This window comes from Lynx canadensis, chromosome D3, assembly GCF_007474595.2.
Source record: "Lynx canadensis isolate LIC74 chromosome D3, mLynCan4.pri.v2, whole genome shotgun sequence".
Classification (NCBI taxonomy): Eukaryota; Metazoa; Chordata; class Mammalia; order Carnivora; family Felidae; genus Lynx; species Lynx canadensis.
In genome coordinates, this window is record NC_044314.2 from 87,803,800 (window position 1) to 87,831,044 (window position 27,245).

At 45.9% G+C, this 27,245-nt stretch overlaps 1 protein-coding gene across 4 annotated transcripts in view; it reads left to right on the top strand.

Moving 5' to 3' along the window:
* The window catches only part of DNAH10 (dynein axonemal heavy chain 10), a 146,046-nt gene that overhangs the window by 45,716 nt on the left and 73,085 nt on the right, over positions 1-27,245 (top strand). For all 4 annotated transcript variants that reach the window (XR_003973202.2, XM_030336257.1, XM_030336258.1 and 1 more), the window contains exons 17-29: positions 4,237-4,401; positions 5,020-5,227; positions 6,952-7,108; positions 9,378-9,854; positions 9,957-10,115; positions 12,012-12,128; positions 12,213-12,315; positions 12,988-13,166; positions 17,050-17,261; positions 19,769-19,922; positions 21,347-21,580; positions 23,902-24,024; positions 25,634-25,867. Coding sequence is in view for 3 of the 4 variants with exons in the window: in XM_030336257.1 (XP_030192117.1) it covers positions 4,237-4,401; positions 5,020-5,227; positions 6,952-7,108; positions 9,378-9,854; positions 9,957-10,115; positions 12,012-12,128; positions 12,213-12,315; positions 12,988-13,166; positions 17,050-17,261; positions 19,769-19,922; positions 21,347-21,580; positions 23,902-24,024; positions 25,634-25,867 (2,522 nt within the window). In the remaining variant the exon portion in view is untranslated. The remainder of the gene's footprint in view (positions 1-4,236; positions 4,402-5,019; positions 5,228-6,951; positions 7,109-9,377; positions 9,855-9,956; positions 10,116-12,011; positions 12,129-12,212; positions 12,316-12,987; positions 13,167-17,049; positions 17,262-19,768; positions 19,923-21,346; positions 21,581-23,901; positions 24,025-25,633; positions 25,868-27,245) is intronic.

Here is a 27,245-nt window from a genome sequence, read left to right on the forward strand (position 1 = left end):
TTCTTGCAAAACTGTAGTACAACTCACGACTCAGATGCATTGACACAGAGCATTTCCATGCCGCAGCGATAACTCATGTTGCCCTTTTATTTATATTTATTTTAAAAAAATTAAAAATTTTTAATGTTTATTTATTTTTAAGAGAGGGAGAGAGACAGAGTGTGAGCAGGGGGCGGGGGTGCAGAGAGAGAGGGAGACACAGAATCCGAAGCAGACTCCAGGCTCTGAGCTGTCAGCACAGAGCCTGACGCGGGGCTCGAACCCGTGAGCTGTGAGATCATGACCTGAGCCAGAGTCAGACGCTTCACTGACTGAGCCACCCAGGCGCCCCTATTTTAAAAAATTTTTTAATGTTTATTTTTTAGAGAGAGAAAGAGGCAGGCAGAGAGAGAGGGAGACACAGAATCTGAAGCAGGTTCCGGGCTCTGAGCTGTCGGCACAGAGGCCGATGTGAGGCTGGAATTCACAAACTGTGAGATCATGACCTGAGCCAAATTTGGACGCTCAACCAACTGAGCCACCCAGGCGCTCCACATGTTGCCCTTTTAAAAAAAATTTTTTTTAATGTTTATTTATTTTGACAGAGAGAGAGAGAGAGAGACAGAGCATAAGTGGGAGAGGGGCAGAGAGAGAGAGGGAGACACAGAATTCAAAGCAGGCTCCAGGCACCAAGCTGTCAGCACAGAGCCCGACGCGGGGCTCGAACTCACGGAGCGTGAGATCATGACCCAAGCTGAAGTCGGACACTCAACTGACTGAGCCACCCAGGAACCCCACCTGTTGCCCTTTTAAAGTCCTACCCACCTCACTCCCATTCCTAGCCTCAACCCGTGCAATCGCGAATCCATTCTTCATTTCTATAATTTCGTCATTTCAAGAGCGCCCTATAAAGGAAATCATATATGCCCTTTTGGGTTGACTTTTCCACCTTAGCCTGATTCTCTGGAGGGTCGTCCAAGACGTTGTACATATCGGTAGTGTGTTCCTCTGGTGACTGAAATCTCATGGTTTCAATGTGCCCAGTTAGGTTAGCCATTCACCTGTTGAAGGATATCTGGGTTGCTTCCAGGTTTGGCTATGATGAGTAGACGTTTGTGCCATAAAGCCATTTGTGTGTGGGGTTTTATGTGAACGTGAGTTTGATTCCACTGGGATAAGTGCTCAGGAGTGCAGTTTCTGGGACTTTTTCTGGATGTTGGCCAGTATTTTGGTATTATCACTATTTTTAAAAAATTGTAGCCATCATGTAGCTCTGTGATGATCTCGTGGCTTTGATTTGCATTTCTATATTGGGGAATGATGCTGAGAATCGTTTCGTGTGCTTCTTTGCCATCTGTATGTCTTTTTTGGTGAGATGTCTGTGTTTTTGCCCATCTTCTAATTATATTGTTTGCTTTTTTACTTTGAGAGTTCTTTATATGGTTTAGATACTAGCCTTTTGTGGGATACGTGCTTTGCAGATACTGTCTCCCAGTCTGTAGCTTGTGTTTTCATTCTCCTAACAGCATCTTTTGCAGAGCAAAAGTTTAAAATTTTGAGAACCCCAATTTATCAAGTTTTCCTTTTACGGATCATGCTTTTGGTGTCAAGTCTAAGGACTCTTTTTGCCTAGACTGACATCCCAAAGATTTTCTCCTTTTTTTTTCCAAGTATGTTATAATTTTATATTTTATAGGTAAGTCTGTGATCAATCTTGATTTTTTTTGTTTTGTACAAAGCGTGAGGCTTAAGGTGAGGCTAATTTCTCCTCCTCCTCCTTGACTATGGCTATCCAATTGCTTCAGCACCATTTGTTGAAAAGGGTGACTTTTTCCCATTAAGTTGCATTTGCACCTTTGTAAAACACCAGTTGGTCATATTTGTATGGGTCTGTTTCTGGGTTTTGTGTTCTGTTGATCTATGTGTCTGTAGCTATATGCTAAGTCTTGAAATTGGGTAGGTAGCCCGATTCTACCCATTTTTTCTCTTAAGCACATTGTTTTGGCTGTTCCAGTTTCTTTGCTTTTCCCATATAAATTTTAGAATAATCTTGTCTGTATCTACCAAAAAATGCTTGCTGGGATTTTGATGGGAATTGTGTTAACTCGGTATATCAGTTTGGGGAAAATTGATATCTGTACTGGGTTGAGCTTTGTGATCCATGAACATGGTGTATCTTTCCATTTATTTAGATCTTTGATTTCTTTTTTTAAATTTTAAAACATGTTTTTAATGTTTATTTACTTTTGAGAGAGAGAGAGAATGAATGAATGAATGAATGAATATGCAAGCAGGGGAGGGGCAGAGAGAAAGGGAGACAGAATCTGAAGTAGGCTCCAGGCTCCAAGATGTCAGCACAGAGCCCAATGTGGGGCTCGAACCCAGGAACCATGAGATCATGACCTGAACTGAGGTTGGACGCTCAACTGACTGAGCCACCCAGATGCCCCTGATTTCTTTCATTAGCACTGTGTCATTTTCAACATACAAGTTTTGTACGTGTTTTGTTAATTTTTTGTTGAATGGTTGTAAATGATACTGTGTTTTTAATTTTGGTGTCCACATGTTTGCCACTAGTCTATAGACATACAATTAATTTTTTAACGTAATTCCGTCTGCCTCCATGGCCTTCTCTGATGCGATCATGACAGGCATGAGGGGCAGAGACATTGGGGTGCCTCATCACAGTTTTATGAAGGTGGAAATCTAGGCTCTTCAGCTGGCTCTTACCGGAATGAGTTTGAGTGAGGTCATGGTTTTGTCTATGGAGTTTGGAGTAGAGCAGTGACTGTGTAAAATTTTCTGTCTTGCCAGGATGTCCCTTTCCTGGTCCTGTGGCTAAAGAGAGCAGGCTTCTTTTTGGACTTTGGCATTTATGGTTGCCAGCTTCTTCAGCTCCGCATCTGAGATATAGAAGGAAAAAGAACCCAGGAAATTCATCACTGTGAACCCTTGGGTCCCAGAGTGGGGACCCAAGGTCTGTAGCCAGTTGGCTTCTCTCCACTTTTTAGAGTCTTATGTTTGTTTGATAGATAATGTGCAGGGTTCTTAACTGTGATTAGCAGGAGGAATAAGGAAAAGCACATCTCCTCCCTCTTCCTGGAAGTAGAAGTTCCCTTTACTTTTTTAAAAAGGCATTTTTGTTCTTCTTTTTCCCCCTTCTTCCTCTTTCCCTTATTTTCAAATCTTCTCCCTTCTTTTGTCATTTCCTTCTCTTCTTCCTATCTCCTTTGTGTGGAAAACATGTATGTTTGGACTTGGGCTCCGGAGCTAAACCCCTGGGTTAAAAGTCCAGCTCCACCCACGTGACTCAACCTTGTGGAGGCTCAATATCCTCATCTTTAAATTCAGCATAATATTAGTACCCAATTCACAGGACTGTTGTAAAAAATTGATGACAGAATAATATGCTTAGACCGCTATGTGACCGGTCACATGTGTTTAATCCAGGTTTACTATTCATATTATTCCTGGTTATTTTTCTTTCTTAAAAAAAATTTTTTTTCAGGCTCTGGGCTGATGGCTCAGAGCCTGGAGCCTGTTTCCGATTCTGTGTCTCCCTCTCTCTCTGCCCCTCCCCTGTTCATGCTCTGTTTCTCTCTGTCCCAAAAATAAATAAACGTTGAAAAAAAAATTTAAAAAAAAAAATTTTTTTTTAATGTTTATTGATTTTTTGAGAGTGAGAGAGCATGAGCACAAGCAGGGGAGGGGCAGAGAGAGAGGGAGACACAGAATCCGAAGCAGGTTCTGGGCTCTAGGCTCTGAGCTGTCAGCACAGAGCCTGACGCAGGACTCGAACTCACAAACCATGAGATCATGACCTGAGCCGAAGTTGGAAGCTTAGCCGACTGAGCCCCCCATGCGCCCCTGCTGGTTACTTGTCTAAGCAGCAGGCCAAAGGCGATGTACGCGGATCAGGGTAGAGTGTAGGTTCAGGTTGCCATGCCAGTGAGAAGACAACAGAGCTGGACCTTCTGTTTCTCCTCACAGTGCTTTAGATGATGATTTGCTAAAATCTGAGCAGGAGAAATGTATCGTTCAGTTGACTCTGAGAACAGGGCTCCTTGTCCTGGTCCCCAAGGGTGCTACGTGGATGTTTGCTACCACGAATACCCAAGGGGATGGAATGAACATGGTCTCTCCTGGGAAGGGGTGCCAATATTAACATTCTGGATGTAGGTCGGCAGGGTATGGACAGAAAGAGCTGAAAGCCAAGTATCTTTTTCTTTTCTCTCTCTCTCTTTTCTCCTTCCAAAGGTATTGCTGACTACATAACTCGGTGCAAACAGGCCATTGGGAAATTCGAGTCCCTTGTCCACCAGATTCATAAGAATTCAGACGACATTTCTTCCAGGCTGACGTTAATAGAGTCTGTAAATCTCTTTAAATATCCAGCAGCTAAAAGTGAGGAAGAACTCCCAGGTAGATATGATTTCTTATTTCTCTGATTACAGAAGAAATTAAATGAAAGAACCCATTGGTCATGGCTGCGTGCGCACAGGCGTGCACCCCCCCACCCCTCCCGCACGTTTGTTTAGGAATAAGACCATTCCTAAAGGTCTTAGTCATTTACTGGAAAGGATCATGAGTAATGCTTGCTTTTTGCCCTGTTTTACGTCTTGCTTAGTTTCACGGATCCCTGACTCTGTGGGGACCAGTAGTACTTTGGCAATAACTTCATAACAGTGACACAGACACGTGTTTTTATGGGCTCACGTTTACTTGTTCAAGCAACATCTTTTAAGCGGTCTTAGATGAGTCTAAAAGCAATTCAAGAAAAGCAAAATTGCCCAGAGAAAATAAAAGCCGCCTTTTGCACGTGGTGTGCTTTGGCACACGCAACGCACATCCCTGTGTTGTCATTTATTCTTTTACTTAGGGCGTGTCGTGAACTTTTGGTGTTGACGTATTTTCTGCTTGCGGTCTAGGTTAGAGGCTGCTTTTGTATTTTTAAGATCTGCAGTTAGCGTTTGGATGGCTCTGCGAGTAACATCCCTCCCCGTGTTCACGAAGGACTGTAACCGGTGTCTTCCTCTTCAGGCGTGAAGGAATTCTTTGAGCACATTGAGCGAGAAAGGGCCAAAGATGCGGACCACATGGTCAGGTGGTATCTTGCCATCGGGCCTCTGCTGACCAAAGTCGAGGGTCTGGTCATCCACACCAACACAGGCAAGGCTCCCAAACTGGCCTTCTATTACGAATACTGGGAACATAAAATTTATGACGTCTTGACAAAGCTCATCCTGAAGTAAGTCTACCTCGTTTCCTGTCGTGAAGGCAGTGTGCATAGATTAAAGGAGTTTACGCACGGGAGTAGTTAAAGGAAGGGTCATAGAGTGCAGAATAGAAATGATTTGGACGGTAAGTCTGCTTTCTGGTCAAAGAGTGCTCACAGGAGGGAAGGATGGCTTTCTAATTTGGCTCACGTTCTTGTCAGGCCCCTCAACGTTCGGAAAAGGAAATTATCCCTCGTGGGATCATTCTGGGAAGCCGCCCTAGGACATTCAATGTCTTCTATGTGAAGGACCCCCGAAGAAATTTCTCTAGTGTCCCTTTTGAGCTTAGCCTCCTGAGAAAGTATTATTTTTCTTTTTGTCTTTTGTTTTTTGTTGTTTTGTTTTTAAACGGTGTGGATACTATGGATTGCTGACTTGAAAGATTTCCCTTTCTCCTTGACTGCTAGGAAACTTAGAACCAAATTTGTAGCCTAAATGCAGCAAACGTAGAAGTATTTACGATTGCATTGTCAGTTACGTTCTTGTGACTCTAGACTCTATACATACCCTCTGCATATATGTATGTATTTGAACTAACACGTATGAGAGCTTACTCTGAAGGCTCTTGTTATACTCCTTTTACAATCTCACCCTTGTTTTCCGGACACAATGTGTTGGAAGATTAAGCGACTCTCTTAGCCTCAGTCAGACACACACCTTGTAAGAAGAACGGCTAGGATGCGAACCTGGTCCAGCATCACTTTGCTAAACATCTGTGATACGTGTCTCTTTATTTTATCCCACTTTGAGTTTAGGGTCTCTTACTACAGTTAAAGCATTCTTGTGAGCTGCTGAAGTCCACTTGGGAACAAGACGTTAATAAATAAAATAAATACCTTTGGTCGTCTTGCTTCCTGGACCCAGTTTGACAAATTTCACTAAGTTGATCCTTTATAAAAATCTGTTTTCTACACGTTTCATTTATCTTCTTTTTTTTGTTTTGTTTTTCATTATTGCTTCTTAGATTCCTGCAGCAGCTTCTTACACAGGGCACCTCCTATAGTGTTTCCTTTTTTAATATGCTATGCTTTCCCTTGATCCGTCTGTCGATCCGTCCATCCATCCATCCACTCATTCACTCATTCATTCACTCACAGGTTTCTTAGATCCTGCGTGTGTCAGGCACCAGGCCAGACAGGGCCCCTCTCCTTCTGGATCTTTTCCATCCTCATAGGAGAGACACAAAACACCAGGAACCCAGACATAACCAAGATGATTTCTGTGAAAGAAATAAAGCAGCACAGTGTTTTGGGACAGGAAACGGAGTGGCCGTTGTAAGGGGGTGCTCAAGAAAGCCACCCTGAGGCCGCGTTTTAGCTGAATCCTGAGGACCAGGAGTGGGCCACAGAGGGGGGGCCCTTTCTGGGAGAAGACAAAGCCAGTTTTATGACCATCTTTCCCGAACCATGTGGAACAGCTTTTGGAAGTCATCACTGTTACTCAGGTGTCTTTCAACTAATAGATATTCACTTCCCAAAAGTGGAAATGAACTACCTATAAGTATAGGCCAAAACGGGGGCACATAATAAAACTCAGTGCGCATTGCCCGCTATGACGCCAGAACGTCTTACTCCACACAGAGGGTTTTCACATGTGACTTGTGTGACACCAGCCGTTTCCGTCAAGTGTTGGATAGACTCCACTCCAGTGAGTCCTGGGTCTGTCTGTCTTTTTTTTTTTTATTAACCCCTCTTAGGAATTTGCAGTCTTTTAATTCTTTAATCCTGGGAAACGTCCCTCTGTTCCAAACGGACACCATCCTGACGGCGCCCGAGATCATCCTCCACCCCAACGCGAATGAGATCGACAAAATGTGCGTCCGTTGTGTCCGAAATTGCGTGGAGATCACCAAGGTAAGGGCGGAGGGGTCTGTGGATCCACAGCGGGGCTTGTGGCCACCGGCCGCCAGGCCCGCCGGCTTGGGGGAGCACGTCGCGGAGGCCGCGGAGAGCGTGGGCTCCGCTCTGCTTCTCGTCCAGACTCTTGCCCTCCCCTGGGCTCCTCTTCTAGCCCTCCTCTTCCAGCCCTCTTCCAGCCCTTCCAGCAGCCTGGGTGTCCCAAGGCTCGATCCAGGCTCCCTTGTCTCCTCTCCGTGTGATCCTGACCCGTCTCGTGCCTTTTAATGCCATCCTCGCCCAGACCTCTCTACTACCCGCCCCGCTCTTCAAGTCTCTTGCCTCCTCGATGTGTCCCCTGCGACCCTGGTGTTGGCAGGTCCAAGGTGGAATTCTCCACTTCCCGTCTTGCACCCTGCCCCTGCCCCCGGTTTCCCTACTGCGGCAAGCGGCGCCCGCAGCAGCCCAGATGCACGAGCCGGGAGCCCAGGAGCCGGCCCTGATTCTAGGGTTTCCTCTCGTCCACCTCTGTCCCGCCCATCGGAGGTCTGGTTGAGTCCCGGCATCCCTCCCCTGGACGATCGCACGTTTCCACACCCCCTCCTCCACCACGGGGCGGGGGGGGGGGGGGAGGTCAGAATTCTCTTCTTAAAATACGAATCGCTTCACGTCAGATCTCTTGTGCGACCCCCCCGACGACTTCACGTTGCGTTCGGACATAAGCCGAACCCCTCACTGTGCTCCCAGTCTGGCACCTGCCTCGCTACGTCTCGTGCTCCCCCGCGCTCAGCCCCACCGGCCTCCAGCAGCAGCACTTGCTGCTCCTTGAAACGGTTACGTGAACTCTTCCCTCTGCCTGGAGATTTCTGCCCCCAGGCTTTTCCCTGATGGCTCCTCCTCGTTGTTCTCTATCCTATCACCCGTTCCATCTTCTTCCCATCACCTACCGCTACCTGACCTTTTCTTACTTCCCCGCTCGTCTATCCATGACTCTCTTGTGCCACTAGAATGCAAGGTGCATGGGAACATGGACCTCGTGTGTCCGTCCACCTTTGAATCCCCAGCACCTCCAACAGCATCTGGCACATAGCTGGCTCTCAACTATGCAAATGGGGTCAAAGGAGTGTCTGTTGGCCAATAACCCATAGTTTGCGTCTCACCAACGATGGGAAAATGGGGCCATTTTTATGGATAAGGGATGTCACATCCCCTCAAGACACTAACATTTTCTTAGTTGGTTTGTTCAGAAAGTCAAATATGTTTCAGGCATTTTTTAAAGCATAAAAGTGAGTATAGATCTAGATAGGGAAGTTAATTTAACTGTACTTGGAAATTAATAAATTGCATATATTTTATAATCTGTGCAAGTAAAGTTTATTAAACCTCAGTTATGTAAATTCTCTCACGTTATAGATTTTATATAACTGCGTCTTTGAAGAGGGAAACAAACAATTTCCAAGGAGTAAATAAGTAGGAAAGACTCTCTGTGAAACATTCTGGGTATTTTTTTTTTTTTTTAATTTTTTTTTTTTCAACGTTTATTTATTTTTGGGACAGAGAGAGACAGAGCATGAATGGGGGAGGGGCAGAGAGAGAGAGAGACACAGAATCGGAAACAGGCTCCAGGCTCTGAGCCGTCAGCCCGGAGCCCGACGCGGGGCTCGAACTCACGGACCGCGAGATCGTGACCTGGCTGAAGTCGGACGCTTAACCGACTGCGCCACCCAGGCGCCCCACATTCTGGGTATTTTTAAATTTTATTTCATTAAAAAAATTTTTTTAATGTTTGTTTATTTTTGAGAGAGAGACAGAGCACGACCGGGGGAGGGGCAGAGAGAGAGGGAGACACGGGGTCCGAAGCAGGCTTCAGGCACCGAGCTGTCAGCACAGAGCCCGATGTGGGGCTCGAACTCACCGTGGGGGGCTCGATGTGGGGACCGTGAGATCATGACCTGAGCCTAAGTCGGACGGTTAACCGACTGAGCCACCCGGGCGCCCCAACATTCTGGATATTATTCACAACATTTTATACCAATTTAACACCCCCCTCACTGGATGGATTTGAGGCTCCTGGTGAAGCCTGCATTATTTTATGTTCATAAATGCTTTCTTTCAAATAAAAAAGAATTTTTACCTGTCCTTTCATAAAATGTCAGAAATGTACTTCCTTAACAAAAATCAGCTTTTTTTACTGGCGAGACTGACTCCCGAAGTCACGTGACTTTATGCATAGGAAGCAGAATAAATGCTGAAGTGCTGTCCTTTTCCCTGGTTCTTCTTTCACCAGCATTTTGTCCGATGGATGAATGGCAGCTGTATAGAATGCCCTCCTCAGAAGGGGGAGGAAGAAGAACTCGTTGTGATAAGCTTTTACGATGATATCTCCCTGAACCCTCAGATAATTGAACAAGCCGTCATGATCCCCCAAAACGTCCACAGGATTCTGATCAGTCTTATGAAGTACCTCCAGAAATGGAAGAGGTATCGACCTCTCTGGAAGCTGGACAAAGCCATCGTGATGGAGAAGTTCGCCTCCAAGAAACCTCCTTGTGTGTCCTATGATGAGAAGTTGCAGTTCTATTCCAAGATTGCCCAAGAAGTCATGCGCCACCCCTTAGTTAAGGACGAGCATTGCATCAGGCTGCAGCTGGGGCCTCTGGCGAGCACGGTGCAGGAAAACGCCAGGTCCTGGGTGACCTCGCTGGGAAAGCTTCTCAATGAGTCAGCCAGGGAGGAACTCTATCACCTCCATGAAGAGATAGAGGTATCGCTGGGGTTAATTACAGTACTTCTCGTGAAAATCGCGTCTCCGTCGGGGACTGTGTTTTCTAGGTTTATTTGGTGTCCTTTGACCTCTCTTTCGCAGAGCCTGGCGAAAAACCTGAAGAAGAGCCCCAGTACCCTTGAAGACCTCAAGTTTGTCCTTGCAACGATTGCAGAAATTAGAAGTAAATCTTTGGTCATGGAACTGAGATACAGGGATGTCCAGGAGCGATACCGCACCATGGCAATGTATAATCTCTTTGTGAGTGAACAGTTTCCTTTCTTTAAAAGGATTTTTTTTTTAATGTGTATTTATCTCAGAGAGAGAGAGAGAAAGAGAGAGAGAGAACATGCATGAGAGGGGCAGAGAGAGAGGATTGGAAGCGGGTTCCGTGCTGAAAGCAGAGAGCCCGACGCCGGGCCCGAACCCACGAGTGGTGAGATCGTGACCTGAGCCGAAGTCAGACGCTTAACTGACCGAGCCACCCAGGCGCCCCATGGATTTTCTTAAGCATTTTTACAGTTGGGTTGAATTCTAAGACCCTTTTCGGAAATACTTCTCAACGATGACTTTAAGTAATAAAATTTAAATGTAGAGCAACCCCACAGTTATTCAGAATAATGAAAACAGATTATTTCTTGGTCTGGTATGGCTCAGGCTGTATTTTTCTTTGGAGATCATGTCAATTCTCCCCCTCCCCTCCCCGTTTCTGGTGTTAATTTCCTTTAATAAAGGGCTTTCACAAAATAAGCGGGAGGGAGGAGAGTCGGAGAGGATTAAGATGATACAAGAGATGGGTAGCGGTAATAATTCAGTTGTCTTTATTACAGTTGTTCAGGGTGGCTCAAAGGAACTTTAGAAGTCCCTGGAGGAGTTTGAGGGGGCCTGGCCTCTCCCTGAAACTGTATACAAAATTTTGCATACTGTGCCTCCCATTCACGCAGAAAGAATCAGCTGGAGAAACAAACTAGAAGAAGCAAATAGCTGTCGTAAGTCTGCACTTGCATCAGACTTGTATTGCAGCCTTTATGTTCCTTGACTGCTCTGAACACCTTCACTGAGAAGTCACCCTGAAAGCTAGAGATCCTCTCGTCATAAAATTGCACAGTATGCAAAACGTACACTTTTAGAATTAAAATAAAAGTTCCCAATTTTGTCTGTTTCCTTTAGTTTTTTACTTTTTTATTAAAAAATTGTTTTTAAATGTTTTTTATTTTTGAGACAGAGACAGGGCATGAGCGAGGGAGGGGCAGAGAGAGAGGGGGACACAGAATCCGAAGCGGGCTCCAGACCGAGCTGTTGGCACAGAGCCTGACGTGGGGCTGAAACTCACCAGCTGTGAGATCATGACCTGGGCTGAAGTCGGACGCTTAACCGACTGAGCCACCCAGGCGCCCCTTTTGTTTCCTTTATTAAGTAAAATTATTTGAAACTCCATTAGGGTCTGCTTATATTGTCTGTGTGTCTCTTGGTTTCCTTCGAGTCATTTTGATCCTTACCTACCTGTTATTTCTGATTGAGTTCTGGACATTGTACATGACAAATTTGTAGAGAGAGTTGGAGGCTCCAGATGTTATACTTCATCAGGGGAGATTTCTTTTTGCTTCTGATAGACAGCACAGCTAGATGCATCAGCAAGCTAAGATAACCTTATTTTAATTAGAGATTAAGTTGAGCTGAAACTGGGTCCTAGTTTATGGCTTATCTCTCTACGGTATCTCTCTTTCTATCTGTGTTATCTGCTTATTTTAAAAAATGATTTTATCCTGATTTTGTTTTCATCATAAATATATAGTTTTTCTTTCTTTTAAAAATTATTTATTTATTTTTGGGAGAGCACAAGTGAGGGAGGGGCAGAGAGAGGTGGACAGAGGACCTGAAGCGGGCTCTGCGCTGACAGGCTGACAGCAGCGAGCCCGACGCGGGGCTTGAACTCACGAACCGTGAGATCATGACCTGAGCTGAAGTCAGGCGTGCAACCGACTGAGCCACCCAGGTGCCTCAAATATATAATCTTTCTAATTCAAGCAGTTTTTTTGTGGATTCAAATGACCGAGCCTGCTGTCGTCACAAGTGGAAATCCCCAGGCGGTAGCTTTGACCGGAATTTCAGTTCCAAATTTCTGGCCATTTATTGTTTGTCCTGTTTCTTTGTCAGCCTCCTGATGCAGAGAAAGAACTGGTTGACAATATTAAAAGCGTGTGGTCGAATCTGTTCAATGAGTCCGTGAATGTGGATCATTCTCTTGGGGGCATAAAGAGAACGTTCACAGAGGTACCTTTTACATTTTTTACTTTCTGAGTAAAGATATGGACAAATGCCCGTCGGGATAAATTAATGCAACCCTGCCCTTTGCAGATTACTCGAGGTGAAATATTAAACTACAAACAGCAGATAGAGGAATTTGCAAAGCGTTTTTATCGTGAAGGCCCTGGTTCTATTGGTGATGATCTTGATAAAGGTAAGAACATTCACGCTGGGCTTCCTGAGGTAGTGGAGTATGTTTTGCTTAAGGATGTTATGGGACTACGGAATGAAGCAGTGGTTCTTAACCTTGCCTGTACACTGGGTTCACCTGAGGATCCTGACAAACCCGGTGACTCCTGGTGTCCAGATCCAAATAGTCTAATTCTCTTGTTCTGGGGGTCGGGGGGGGGGTGGTGATCCAGATGCCAAGACTTTTAAAACTCTCATGGGAATCTAATGTGCAGCCCAAGTTGAGCCACTTAGAGGGATAATGTGAAGGAGGCAAAATTTTCTCTTAAAAAAATTTTTTTTAATGTTTATTTATTTTTGAGAAAGAGAGAGACAGAAAGAGAGAGGGAGAGAGCGTGCGTGGGTGAGGGGCGGAGAGAAAGGGAGACACAGAATCCCAAGCAGGCTCCGGGGTCTGAGCCGTCAGCACAGAGCCCGATGTGGGGTGCAAGTGCATGGACTGTGAGATCATGACCTGAGCCGAAGTCAGACGCTTAACCGACTGAACCACCCAGGCACCCCAGGAGACCGAATTTTCTACCTGGAGAGTTTTGCATATGGACCTGGCCGTCTGGTTTCCGTTAGAAAGAGAGATAAAGCTGTGGTAATTCTAAATGTGTCTTCCTGGATGGCTTCTATTTATTTACTTATTTGCCAGGAGTAGAACTTTTAGCCATTTTTGAAAAGGAGCTCACGAGACATGAAAAGAACCGCCAGGAGTTGGCTAATGCTGAGAAACTTTTCGATCTTCCGATTACAATGTACCCAGAGCTGCTCAAAGTGCAGAAGGAGATGAACAACCTGAGGACCATTTATGACCTCTACGAAGCGCTGAAGGTGAGCGTCCGCCCACAGACCCCGCCTCCCTGAGGGCAGTGTGAGAGTTGACTCGGCCAAGCGGGTTTTGGTGCCGCCGTAATTAAGAGCCCGGGGCGGATTTCATGGAAGCTCTCGCTTTGGCTCTTGGGAAGTAGTAACTGCCAATGGATCCGGGGTCTCCATTTGGGGTGATGGGAAAGTTCTGGAGCTAGATGGGGGTGATGGCTGCACAGCATGGTGAATATACTCGATACCGCCGAATCGTACATTTAAAAGTGGTTAAAATGGTACATGCTGCGTTCTGTGTATTTTTCCACAATAACAAGAAAGAAAATTCTCTTTGCTGGTTGGGGCTTGGTTAAGGAGTGGGGTGAACCATTTAAGAAATTAAAAGAAATTAAAAGTAGCAGATAGCATGACATTTGGATGCCTCTCTTTAACATATGTTCCCGGTGCAAATTCGTACCATTCCTTTATTCATCCCTCCGTCTCTTCACTCTGTTCGGTACAGCCCAGTGCTGTGCTGGTTGGGAGTAGGGTCCAGAAAGGAGGTGCGTCTCCTCATCCCACTCCTGCCCTTCTTGAACCCCCAGGAGAGGCTGACTGCGTTAGTCTGGGTTCTTCCAAGAAACAGAACCGATGGGCACCAAACAGATTTATTATAAGGAATCGGCTTATATAGGAATGGAGACCGGAAGTCCCAAGGTCTGGGGTCAGCAGGCTGGAGACCCAGGACAGCTGATGGGGTATCTCCAGCTCAGGTCTGAGCTTGAAGGCAGAAGACTGATGTCCCAGCTGGAAGACGGGCAGAGAGAGAGAGAGGATTCTCTCTCACTCAAGTTTTCTCTCTAGCCCTTCAATGGATTGGATGAGACCCACCCACAGAGGGGGGAGGGAAATTACCTTTACTCAGGCCACTGTTTCAAATGTTAATTTTACCCAGAAACACCCTGGAAAACATTGTCCAGAATAATGTTTAACCAAATATCTGGGCACCTGTGGCCCAGTCAAGTTCACACATAAAATTAACCATCACACTGACCCACGAGTGAATCGCCATACTGCTCTGATATGTGACAGGAATATGGTAGACAGAGTGCCATGGGGCCCAGAGGGGGAAGGAGGTGGCCCAGGGAGGTGGCCTTTGAGCAGGACTCTGAATCAGTTTTTTCCCCGGCGTGGCCATCGGATTTGGGGCCCATCCTACCCCAGCATGACCTCATCTTATATCTGCAAAAACCTGACTTCCAAATAAGATCACATTCTGAGGTCCCAGGGGGACATGAATTCTAGGTGGCGGGGTGGGGGGCAAGCTTCAGCCCCCGTACACCTGGGAGTGGGATACACGGAGAAGAAGAGGGGCCGAACCTGGAGCACTCCAGCATTGCATACCATGGGAAGATGCCCGAAAAGGAAGGGAGGACAAAGAGTGGCCTGGGAGGTAGGATAGGGGGACAGACTGACGAGCGTGATGTCTTGGAAGCCGAGTGACGAAAGCGTTTCAGGGGGCGGGACTGTCAACTTGCCGTGCGTCCGATCAAGTGGGAGGGCGATTAGCAGTGACCGCCGCGTCTCACGTCATGGAAACCACTGTGACCTTGGAAAGAAACGTCTCGATGGAGCGGTGGTCATGGACGCCTGATTAGAGTGAGTCCGAGGGATTTGCCCACAAGAAAAGGTAGCACAGGTCCCCGCAAAGACATTTACATGAATGTCCACGGCAGCTTTATTTGCCATAGCCCAGGACCAGGAAAAAACCCAATACCCCCCCAGGTGGATGGCTAAAGAAACTGGTACATCCATCGTGTGGAATGCTACTCAGCAGAAAGGATTGGACTGCTGATGCACCGGGGCGACAACATGGACGGGTCTCAAAATCTTCTTGCTGAGATATAAGATCGTACATCCTGGATGATTCCATTTACCTAAAATTCTAGAACGGGCCAACGAAGTTATCACGGCAGAAAGCGGGGCAGCATTTGCCCGGGAATGGGAGGGGGGTTACAGAGAGGCGGGAGGAGACCTGTGAGAGCTACGAAGGAGTTCACGATCTCGACTGTGGTGACGGTCCCGTGCGTGTGCACACAGGCCAGAGTTTGCGACATTGTGCACCTGGACACATCCAGTTGTGTCCACACGCCAGCCGATCCTCAATAAAGCTTGAGGAAGAGAGAATGGGAAGAGAGAGTCAGAAACCCCAGATCTGGACAGCTTTTCCAATGTGTTTTGTTGCAAAGGGAAGCAGAGAACTGAGGAGCTGTGTGTGGAAGGGAGGTGGGGTCAGGATAGTTTTTTTTAAGACGGGAGAAATTAGAGTGGGGGTTTGCCATAGTGATCCAGTAAGGAGGAAACGTGGGTGAGAGGAGACAGAAGGGAGACTTCCTCGAATGATGTCTGGTGTCCATGAGTTGGTGGGAAAGGGTGGGGTTGGGACGTGGCCTCAGGTAGGAGGCGGGTGTGGTCATACGGGGAAGGCAGATGCTTCTAGTGGGAGATGTTGAACGTTCGGTTAAGATTGTGTCGGTTTCCCCGGGGACGTGCACAGCAAGATCATCAGCGGAGATGAGGGCAGGGGGGTGGCTGGTTGAGGCTAACAAGGCAGGGGTGAGGTGGTGGTCTGGAAGAATAGGCCCCAAGGGAAAGCCGCGTTAGGGCCCTGGATTTAGACTGAGGCCAGTGAGAGAGGCTGAGTGTCCTCAGCCATCATGGTTGGCTGCCCTGGTGTAGGTGTTGAGCACTGAGGAACGTTGAGTGTCGAGGAGCGGAGTTAACCACAGTTGCGGTTTTCCAAATGTACCTGGTGAAAGAAGGGACGAGAAAGAGTGGAGGGAAAAAGGCCTTGTAATGATTGCCAGGCTGTAGGTTCAGGCGTAGAAACTCCCAGAAGTACTTTGGTTTCTTTATGATTTCATTCTAATTTATCACTTGAATTTTTGCAAAAAAGAGGTAATACATTTGTGGGTGTCATCTCAAAATAATTCAGAAAGTGGGGCACCTGGGTGGCTCAGTCAATTAAGCATCCGCCTCTTTGATCTTGGCTCAGGTCGTGATCTCACAGTTTGTGAGTTCAAGCCCCGCATCAGGCTCTGAGCCTACTGGGGATTCTTTCTCTCCCTCTCTCTCTGTGCCCCTCCCCTGCTTGTTCTCTCGCTCTCTCACAATAAATAAATAAACTTAAATAAATAATCCAGAAAGCTGTTTGAGCTTTTAATATCTTTTTAGAAGACCAAGAGGTGAAAAATAGTAAATGCATCTTCAGGTCCTTTATACCTAAGTCAAAAAAAAATGACCATGTGTATATTTCATCAATTAACACAGTTTTCTGTGAAATACATTTTGTGACTCGAAGCAAATCCGTCAAGCCTGGATGTCACCGGTTGTAAATGCAAATGATTCGAGATGGTAAATTTCACGCAAGACAGCACTTCTTATGTTAAATCTCAGGAAAATACATCATGGAAAATCTTTTGGGTGTGATAATCAGGAAGGATTATCTAAATTATAAGCGTTTTGTAACCTTAGCTGCTTTTTTCGGGAAAGAGAAGATGTTATGATCACACCTGAGTGAAATACTTGCTTTAAGGTCTCAGCAGCTCCGTGATTTCAGAGATGCCTGTTTCTGATTTTATACTTCTCATTTTCCTCCCTTGGAAAGGAAGACATATTTTTGGATTCCACACATCCTTTGAGACAGCATTATTTTGGCGGGGCCTTGACAAAGTTGGAATTCTTTTGTTTGTATTTTGGAGCCTTTAACCGATCATTCCTTTGTGAGTCTGAGGTTTTTGTGGCCAGATGGGTGATGATATCTGAAAAGGAGGGAGCATGACCACGTGTTGAGTGGCGGCTGTTCCGGTCAAAGGCAGTTTTGTTACTGGGACTATTTCTTGTCCGTTTCTAGGTTGCAAAAGAAGAATGGTCTCAGACGCTCTGGATCAACCTGAATGTTCAGTTCCTCCAGGAGGGAATTGACAGTTTTCTCAGGTCCCTCAGAAGGCTCCCCCGGCAGGTCCGAAACCTATCCGTGGCCTATCATTTGGAAGCGAAAATGAAGGATTTCAAAGACTCAGTTCCTTTACTACTTGACTTGAAGCACGAAGCGCTAAGAGACAGGTTTGTTTTGTCCTGTTGGCCGTTGTGGAGGGGGGGGGGGAGTTTTAGTTTAAAATCCATCCTTGCTTAGGTCTGATGACAAAGTACAAGGTTTCAACAGCAATGCAGAACGCTGAAATATGCAGGTAAGAGTTTTATGGTATTGTTTCCATGTGAAGTTTCTATTCAATTGTCAGCTGTAAGGATTCTCCAATTTTTTAAACTTGTTTTTTTAAATCTTTTTTTTACAGTTTATTTTATTTATTTATTTATTTATTTATTTATTTATTTATTTATTTATTTAGAACGTGCACGCGCACGCCAGTGTGGGAGAGGCAGAGAGTGAGGGGGAGAGAGAGAATCCCAAGCAGGCTCTGCACTGTCAGCTCAGACAGAGCCTGATGTGGCTCTTAAACCCACGAACCATGAGATCATGACCCGAGCTGAAGTCAAGGGACGGACACTCGACAGACTGAGCCACCCAGGTGCCCCTCTCCTATTTTATTTTATTTTTTTAAAACAAACACTGCCAGATATAAACTCGCATTCGTGGATGCTTCATTCTAACGGTTTAGAAAAAATAGCAAGGGGTCTAGATCAGCGCCATCCAGCAGAAACACGTGACCCAGACATGTCATTTAAAATTTTTCCAGCAGCTGCGCCAAAGAAGTAAAAGAAAACAGGTAAAAATAACTTTAGTAATATATTTTAACTAGCCCAATATATACAAAACATCATCATTTCAGCCTGTAATCAATATGAAACATTACTCACAAGATATTTTATGCTCTTCTGCAAAAAATATGTTGCAATATGGCATGTATTTTACGCCTACAGAACCTTTCAGTTTGGACCCCCCACAGCTCAGATGCTCAATAGCGACACGTGACTTGTGGCTGCCATACTGGACAGAGCAGGTGTCGCTGGTTTTTCAACGGAATAACCAGTCCTGAGGGTGCGATGGAGGAGATTCGCTCCTCATTTGTCCGTGATGGTCCAGACGTGGCCCCACGCGGACAGGGATTAGTAGGAGCTTTGTGAGTCACGTTTTCTCTGCCGTGATCCTCTCTTCCTCCATCGTGTTTCCCAGCACGTGGGTAGAGAGTCACGGAATGGCATCCAATGATGTCATTCTGCTCAGCAAGAAAGCCATGCCAGACAATTCCCTTCCAATCCTCGTGATGACATCAGTGAGTAAGCCTCTCTTCGGTGCCAGGTGCATCTCTGACATCTCTCTACACCCGTGGATCTCCCTTCAGCAGGTGCAGGTGGCCCTCAGCCCGGAGCGACATAGGTTCTAAGCCCGTCTTTGTCACTGTTCTACAGGGCCACTTGGGTGCTCACTTTGATCTATGCATTCCTCAGTTTTCCCAACTAGATAGAAGAAGTATTTTCTAGCTAAAGTTCCCTGTTCTTTTGACGCCACAACCCAGTACTTCCTAGACTTAGATCATTTCTTAACCATTTCTGTCCCATCTCCGCCAATATCATGTATACTGTCACTACTCTGTTTCCCATCAGCTTATTTTTTTTTACTCGAGTGTGTTCTAAGAAGAAAGTTACACCACCATTATAAATGGGAAACCAAAAGCTTTTGCCATGAATAGAAAGTAATTATAAAAATAAAAAACATTTAGGGCCTCCTGGGTGGCTCAATCAGTTAAGTGTCCGACTTCGGCTCAGGTCATGATCTCACGGTTCGTGAGTTCGAGCCCCGCGTCGGGCTCTGTGCTGACCGCTCGGAGCCTGGAGCCTGCTTCTGATTCTGTGTTTCCCTCTCTCTCTGCCCCTCCCTGACTCATGCTCTCCCTCAGTCTCAGAAATAAACAAACATTAAAAAAAATAAAAAAAAAAAAAAGGCAAATCCACAGGCCAAATGCAAACCTTAAAAGAAGACCAGATCGGGTGGAGCTCTTTGTGCTCAATGCTTCCGCGTGCACAGATCCTCCTGCCTATAGGGGATCCCTTCTTACTGTCTCCATCACTTGGTGGTTTTTCGCATAGCTCTCAAAGCAATTTGTGATTATTTAATGCACAGATTTGTGTTAGCGTGTGCTGGCCGTGTCCCCGAGGACGTGGTAGCGTTCCCGTGGGCAGGAGCCTTGCCCTTTGTCACGGGCACCTCTGACGGCTAGCCCGCTCACTGCCTGGCGCAGATCTAAGAGTGAGATAAAAACTGACCAAATGCACGGCAGCTCACAGCTTTCACCAGGGTCTCAAACAGGCTGAGTGAGCCGACAGAGGTCAAGAGCACTAGTCTATAGACTCTGTGACGGAAGCAGGTCCCAAAAAGTTAAAAGCTGCCTATTTTCTTAGATGGTTGGGAAGACTAGCCATGCAAGAGTGTTTCTTGATAGAGGTTGTTTCCTGGGTTCGATTCTGGAAGCCAGGGGGATTTTGGAAAACTTTGGAGATGCAATTCCAATGATGTCCTCAATGAATGGGGTTTGTCCTGTGATTTAAGTGGGAATGATGAAATCCATCACTGAATCCAGGAAGCACAAAGGTTTTAATGCGGATGCTTTCAGGCATTGGAAAGAACTTATGGAAAAAACAGGCGTAACGTTTGAAATGACAGAGACGTTCACCTTGGAGAACATGTTTGCCATGGAACTTCACAAACACACAGATGTTCTCAGTGAGATCGTAACGGCTGCCATCAAGGAGATCGCCATTGAGAAAGTAAGGCTGTTATAAAACAGCTTAGAAAAGAAAACTATTTTTATCTTAATTTATTTGAATTCCAGTATAGTTAACATACAGTGTTATTAGTTTCAGAGAATTTTTTTTTTTAACGCCAAGAGAAAATGTGTTCGTTCTAGTACTTGTATTTGAGTAATAAAGAATTATTTGCTCTAGGGGAGTCTGGGTGGCTCAGTCAGTTAAGCATCTGGCGCGCGCGCGCTCTCTCTCTCTCTCTTTTACATTTATTTATTTTGGAGAGAGAGTGAGAGAGAGCGAGCACAAACAGAAGAGGACCAGAGAGACAGGGAGACACAGAATCTGAAGCAGGCTCCAGGCTCTGAGCTATCAGCACAGAGCCCGATGCAGGGCTTGAACCCACAAACTGCGGGATCATGACCTGAGCTGAAGTCGGATGCCTAACCGATTGAGCCATCCAGGTACCTCTTGTCTCTTAATTTCAGCTCACGTCATGATCTCACAGTTCTAAGATTGAGCCCCAAGTCGAGCTCTATGCTGAGTGTGGAGCCTGCTTGGGATTCTCTCTCACTGCCCCTCTCTCCTGCTAGTACTTTTTCTTTCTCAAAAATAACAAAGTAATAAAAAAAAGTGAAAACAAGAATTATTTGCTTAAGAAATAGGACTTCTGCCTTGGTTAAATTTTTGTTGTTCTAACTTATTTCACCTCCAATGTATTTATTAAAGAAAGAATGGATGTTGATGGTACAAAACTGACAAAATAAATCACAATTCTGCCGCCTGAAGATAATTATTTCAGCGTATATGTAAAAACGCAGGGGAGACACATGCGCACACTATACAAATACCCACACAAACGTGTCAACGTACCTGCACATAGTGTATATACCCATATACATACATGCACATGCGTGCACGTGTACATAAATGCACATACCACACAGACATAGGTACACGACACCACATATACGTGTGCACATACACATCATAGACACATACATGTAAATAGCGATGCAGCTGGTTTTTGAAAATATAATCGTAAATAGGCATATTACTCTGTAATTTGATTTTCTTGCTTAACAGTAAACACGGGAGCAGGACCTCCCAGGTATGCAAGAGGCAGAGTAGGAGACTTAGACCCTGGTTCTAGAGCCAAGTGAACTGGCCGAGCTGTTCTTCGAGCACCCAGTTCCCATCGCTCTAAATCGTGGGTAATAGCCCTTACTTCACTAGGGTTCTTTGAGCACCGAAGGTGATCACATATGCAAGTCCTTGGTAAGTAATGACCAGGGTCACCGTGACAGGCTCTCCACTTACCTGGGAAACTGACACAGACTCTGGCTTGAGCAGTTGACCAAAGGCAAGCTCAGGAAGTTGCTGTGGGGTTTGGAGTTCTGTTTTTCCAACGTATGTGCCCGAACCACTCTTTTCGTATTCCTGACCAGGCTGTGAAGGAAATCTCAGACACGTGGGAAAGCATGAAGTTCACCGTGGTCAAGTATTACAAAGGCACACAGGAGCGAGGCTACATCTTGGGATCGGTGGACGAAATCATCCAGTGCCTTGACGACAACACGGTCAACCTCCAAAGCATCTCAGGAAGCAGATTTGTGGGGCCTTTTCTGCAAACTGTTCACAAATGGGAAAAAACACTTTCTCTAATAGGGGAAGTCATTGAGGTGAGAGAAAACCAGGAAAGCACTTTTGTATGAGAAGATTTTCTGCTCAGACACTGATGACTCTCTGACATACTTTTTCTGGGTTGATGTATTCTGGGGTGTGTGTGGGCACGATTACAGGAGTCCATCTGGGTTTTTATTTCAACAAATGCATTTTTAACTTCCACAATTCTTCTTTTTCATATGTCCCTATTCTTTTTTTTTTTTTATAAAGTTTATTTTGTTTTTGAGAGAGACGGAGAAGTACGAGTGGGGGAGGGGGCAGAGAGAGAGGGAGACAGAGAATCCTAAGCAGACGCTGAGCTGTCGTGCAGAGCCTGACGAGGGGCTTGAACCCACTCATCTGTCCCTTTTCTTGTTTGATTCTGTCCTGTTCTTGTTGCCAGGATATACTTTTACCTCCTTTATCACACTGAAGAATTCAAACATATTTAAAGCCCTTTTCAGATTTCTCCATATTTATTCTTTTCTCAAGCCAGGATTTTCCTCTTTTTTGTGTGTGTACGTGACCATCTTTCATGGTAGTGGGTTTTTCTCTTTGGTGATTTATTTATTTTTAAAGTTCATCTCACATAACAGGTTTTTACCTGTGCTGGCTTCACTTTGTCACATGTTTTTGCAGTTTCTCCAGGTTGGCACTGAACAAGGTGGCTTGGGGCTTTCTTCTTTTGTGGGAGATACTAGTTCAGACCTCTGTGAGCAACCCAGGTTCATCTCACCATTTTTTTAAATGTTTGCTTGTTTTTGAGAGAGAGAGAGAGAGAGAGAGAGAGAGAGAGAGAGAGAGAGAGACAGACAGACAGACAGACAGACACAGAGCACGAGCAGGGGAGGGGCAGAGAGAGAGGGAGACACAGACTCTGAAGCAGGTTCCAGGCTCCGAGCTGTCAGCACAGAACCTGACACGGGGCCGGAACCGACAAATTGTAAGCTCGTGACCCGAGCCGACGTTGGACGCTTAACCGTCTGAGCCACCGGGCACCCCTCATCTCACCATTTTTGCATGGCTGTCTCTTTCCCCCTCCCCAGACTACAGGCAAGTGCCTGTTCCATGGGACTGGCTAGGGGGTGTGGTCCAGGCCCTCACCCCTCTCACACGTGTGCTTCCTTCCTTTGCTTGCTTTTTTATTTTTTAATCTATGGCTTTTCATTAGGTAGGACATAGTACTGTTTTTTTTTTCTTTATTAAATGTTTTTTAAAAAACGGAAGTGAAATTTACATAACATGAAATTAATCGCTTTAAAGTGCACAATTTCATGGCATTTAGTACATTCACAATGTTGTGCAACCATACCCCTGACTAGTTCCAGAACATTTTCATCATCTCAGAAGAAAATCTCATACCTATTAGAAGCAGTCACTTATGTTTCTCTGTCCCTCTAGCCCCTGGCCACCACTGATCTGTTTCCTGTCTGAATTAATCTATTTTGGAGGTTTCACACAAATGGAATCACGTAACGTGTGGCCTTCTGTGTCTGGCTTCTTTCACTTAGCGTCCTATTTTCTTTTTTAATTTTTTTAAAGTTTATTAATTTTGAGGGAGAGACAGAGTGAGTGAGCAGGGGCGGGGCAGAGAGAGAGGGAGAGAGAGAATGCCAAGCAGGCTCTGTGCCATCAGATGGAGCCCAGTACAGGGCTTGAACTCACAAACTGCAAGTTCATGATCTGAGTCCAAACCAAGAGTCAGACGCTTAATGGACTGAGCCACCCAGGGCTCCGCAGCGTCCTGTTTTCAAGGTTCATGCACGTTGTAGCGGGTATCAGTGCCTCGTTCCTTTTTAGGGCTGACTCGTAAGTCCACTGTGTGGAGAGACCACATTTTGGGTGTTCGTTCTTCCGCTGGCAGCCATTGGGTTATTTCCACCTCTTGGCCGATGAGCAGAGTTCCGCCGTGAGCATTCACGTACAACTGTTCGTTGAGTCCCCGTTTTCGGTTCTGTTGGGTCTATGCCTTGTGGGTGCAGTCGTGGGTCACATAGCGTTTGGCTCAGTTTTTGCGCGGGCTTCTTTATGATCTGCCCTTTATTTCTCTCCTTAACGAGGCTCTCCAACCCCTGCTCACGAGTAGAAGCTTCCTCCCTGTCTTGGGCTGCCGAAGACTTTGCTTTTGCTTTTGAGTGTGGCCGTGTACCTTAACATACATAGCTCCACTTTCTCCATCATTCTTGTGTATTTGGAAAGGAGGGTATGCACTCGCTCTGCCACCTTGCCTGGGAACACTTTTGACCTGAGTCGATGTGGATCTGTCCCGCGTTAGGGTGGGATTTTGCCATACGTACCTCGAGGTACCCATGCTGACGTTGACGTTGTGCATTTCCAGATTTGGATGCTGGTTCAGAGGAAATGGATGTATCTTGAAAGCATTTTTATCGGTGGAGACATCAGGTCGCAACTTCCAGATGAGGCGAAGAAGTTTGACAACATCGACAGAGTATTTAAAAGGGCAAGTGACTGGCTTCTATTTTAGTCATGAAAGGACACTGATGAGAGATACTTTTAGTTATGTTTCTGCATGTAGTGTTTTGTCTATTAAGTAGCTTCTGAATTTCTTAAATCATTATATATGACCTTAATCCGTTCAGTAAAAATTTCTCTTGGGTATCAAGCCACTGGCATACGGCACTGGAACTGTTTTATATTTATTTTTCATTATAAAAGTAACACCTAAAAAGCCTGGAAAATGCGGAAAGGTAGAAAAAAATGTATCTTCCAGAGTTCCGTCACATTGACATGACCACTGCAGTATGCCATATGCTTCTTTTTTTTCCTGTGTACATGAATTTAAAAACACGACGATAACGACATTTTATATAATTTTCTCACAATTTTCTTTTGATGTTATAAGAAATGCACTTCATATGATGAAACTGAGAAGGGATTTGAATGCCTTTATATACCGTTCCATTGAGTGGCTTGACGTTAGATGATTGTCGTCTAGTAATGAGACATCTTGTTTAAAGGGGAATTCGTTGCATTCATAAATAATTCGTGGGTTTGTGCTTCGTGCCTTTTGCGCATTTAGGATGAATATCTTACGAGGAGTTGTTGGAAGGTAAATTGCCCGTGAAGGCGTATTGCTCAGTGCAGAGTCCTTCCAGGAAAGGGTTGTGTCCGTCATCACTGCCCCTAGTAATTAGGGGTGGGGGTTTTAACCCAGAGCCTCGGGGCTTTGCTGCTCAGCGGTCTCCAGTGCTCTCCAGTTAGGAGGGGCTGGTTCACATTTGGGTCTCCTTTATCCATTAGAGTTTGTAACATTTTCTTATTCATTTGCATAAGCTTTTTTTTAAACTTAAGAAAAAACCACACAATGGATACCTATTTATTATAGAAGGATTTAGATACTATTTAAAAAAAGTAAAAGAAAAAAAGGCAAAAAACATCTACGATCTCATACCCAAGATTACCATGTTGACAGTTTAACATGTATCTTTCCAGAATTTGTTTATTCCTATGTAAACATATACATAAATATTATAAATATTCCACAAAATAACATCATTCTTACCCATGTGATCATTTAAAATTTTTTTTAAACATCTTTGACATATCTGTCAATAGGTGAACATCTAAATGATCACTTACGGCCAGTGACTGACCTAAGTTCCTATTCCTGGACGTTTAGGATAGTTCCCTTCCCCCTCCCCCCTTTGCCATTCTGAAGGGTGCTAGTGAACGTTCCGGAACATACGCACTGCCCAGAGCAGACTTGCCGCTTGCATCCATCCGGCCCACGTTCCCGGAGGCTCTTCTGTGCGCCGGCGCTGGTGCTGGCACGTGGGGCCTGTCCGTGAGCAAGAGCTTAAAAACCTCTACCCCAGACCGAGGGCCTTGTAGTGGGAAGGTGGACAAAATGAACACCGGAAATGAGTAAACGGCAGGTAGTTCGCTGGGAGGTGCTCGGGGGATGCTTATTTAAACGTGCGACGTTTCTGCCGCGTTGGCCCCCGGAGGGCTGCGGTCCGGGTGTCTGTTGGTTCTGTCGTCTGTGGAGCCGGCGCCGAGCGGCGATCCCGCTTGCCCGGCCCGACGGCTCCCCTCTCGCCCTCGTGCAGATCATGGGCGAGACCTTAAAGGACCCCGTGATCAAGAGATGCTGCGAGGCCCAGAACCGGCTGGGCGACCTGCACAACATCGGCGAGGGCCTGGAGAAGTGCCAGAAGAGCCTAAACGACTACCTGGACTCCAAGAGAAACGCTTTCCCGAGGTTCTTCTTCATTTCTGACGACGAGCTGCTCAGCATCCTCGGGAGCAGCGACCCGCTGTGCGTCCAGGAGCACATGATCAAGGTGCGCCCCCCGCCGGCCCGCCGGAAGCCGCCGCGGAAGCTCGGCAGCTGCGGTTTGCTCCGTCCCAGATCCCCGAGCTGCTAGGGGCGCGGGGGGCGGGCGCTCAGTCCGTTAAGCGACCGGCTCTTGGTCTCGGCTCAGGTCATGATTTCATGGTTCGTGGGCTCGAGCCCCACATCAGGCTGTGTGCTGAGTGTGGACTCCGCTTGTGATTCTCTCTCTCTCTGTCTCTGTCTCTGTCTCTGTCTCTGTCTCTCTTTCTATCCCTCCCCCGCTCACTCGCAATCTCGCAAATAAATTTAGAAAATAGTTTAAAAAAATTAAAAAAAGAAATGGTGCTGGGCTTTCATCTGAAACATAAATCTGATGAAATCCACTATAGTCTGAAATTACAAAAAATCCCACTGTTGTTTGTTGCTCTTTTTCTATAGCCCCAAAACACTCTTCTTTTTTTTGGAGAAACTAAAAAGAATATAGCGGTGCACAAAGACTAATGTAATAAGCAGAGAGGTGGTACAGGACAGTGCTTCGGCATGTGGACTCTGGACTCAGATTGCCTGGGTTCAAATCCCAGGTCTACACAGATTTGCTGTGTGACTTTTGGCAAGTTACTGAACCCCTCTGGGCATCAGTTTCCTGTCTATTGGGGAAAACCCAATAGTTACCTGCTTCAGTGGAGTCGTTCTTAAGACGAAATGAGTTCGTATGTGTAAAGCACTCGGTGACCGTCTCATAATGTTGGCTGACATGACCTTATCCACCACCCGGAATTGACTGGTAACTAACTTGTTACCAGTGAGTCCGATTTGCTTCTCTACACCCTCTTTGTGAGACAAAGCTGTAGAGAGAAAGTTGCCATCCTCTTTGCCCCCATCACAATCCTTACTCCCCCTTCAAGAGGCAGCCACTGTCATGACTTGGCAGTGATTCGTTCCAGCCCCTGTTTTCATACTTGTACGTGAACGCATGTGTATCTGTGAACAATACCGACTGGCAGGAAACGCAACAGATAAAACTTTCTCTGGTGATAGATGACCAGAGCATGGCCAGAATGAATCTTGATCAGCTGGTCAAAGCTGTATATTTAGTATCAGCCCTCAGGTAGGGCTTCCCAGCTGTGGCAGTGTTGGTCAGTGGGCCAGATAATTCTTGGCTCCGTGTGTGTGCGCGTGTGTGTGTCAGGGATTGGGGGCTGTCTTGTACGCTGTGGGACGCTCGGCAGCATCCCTGGCCTCTACCCACCAGACGCCAGGAGCATCGCTCTCCGGTTATGACAACCAAAAATGTCTCCTGATGTTGCCCAGTGTCCCGTGGGGGCAGAATCATTTGTGGCTTTGAAGCAGTGTGGCGGAATAATTCCTTTATTCCAGATAAACAA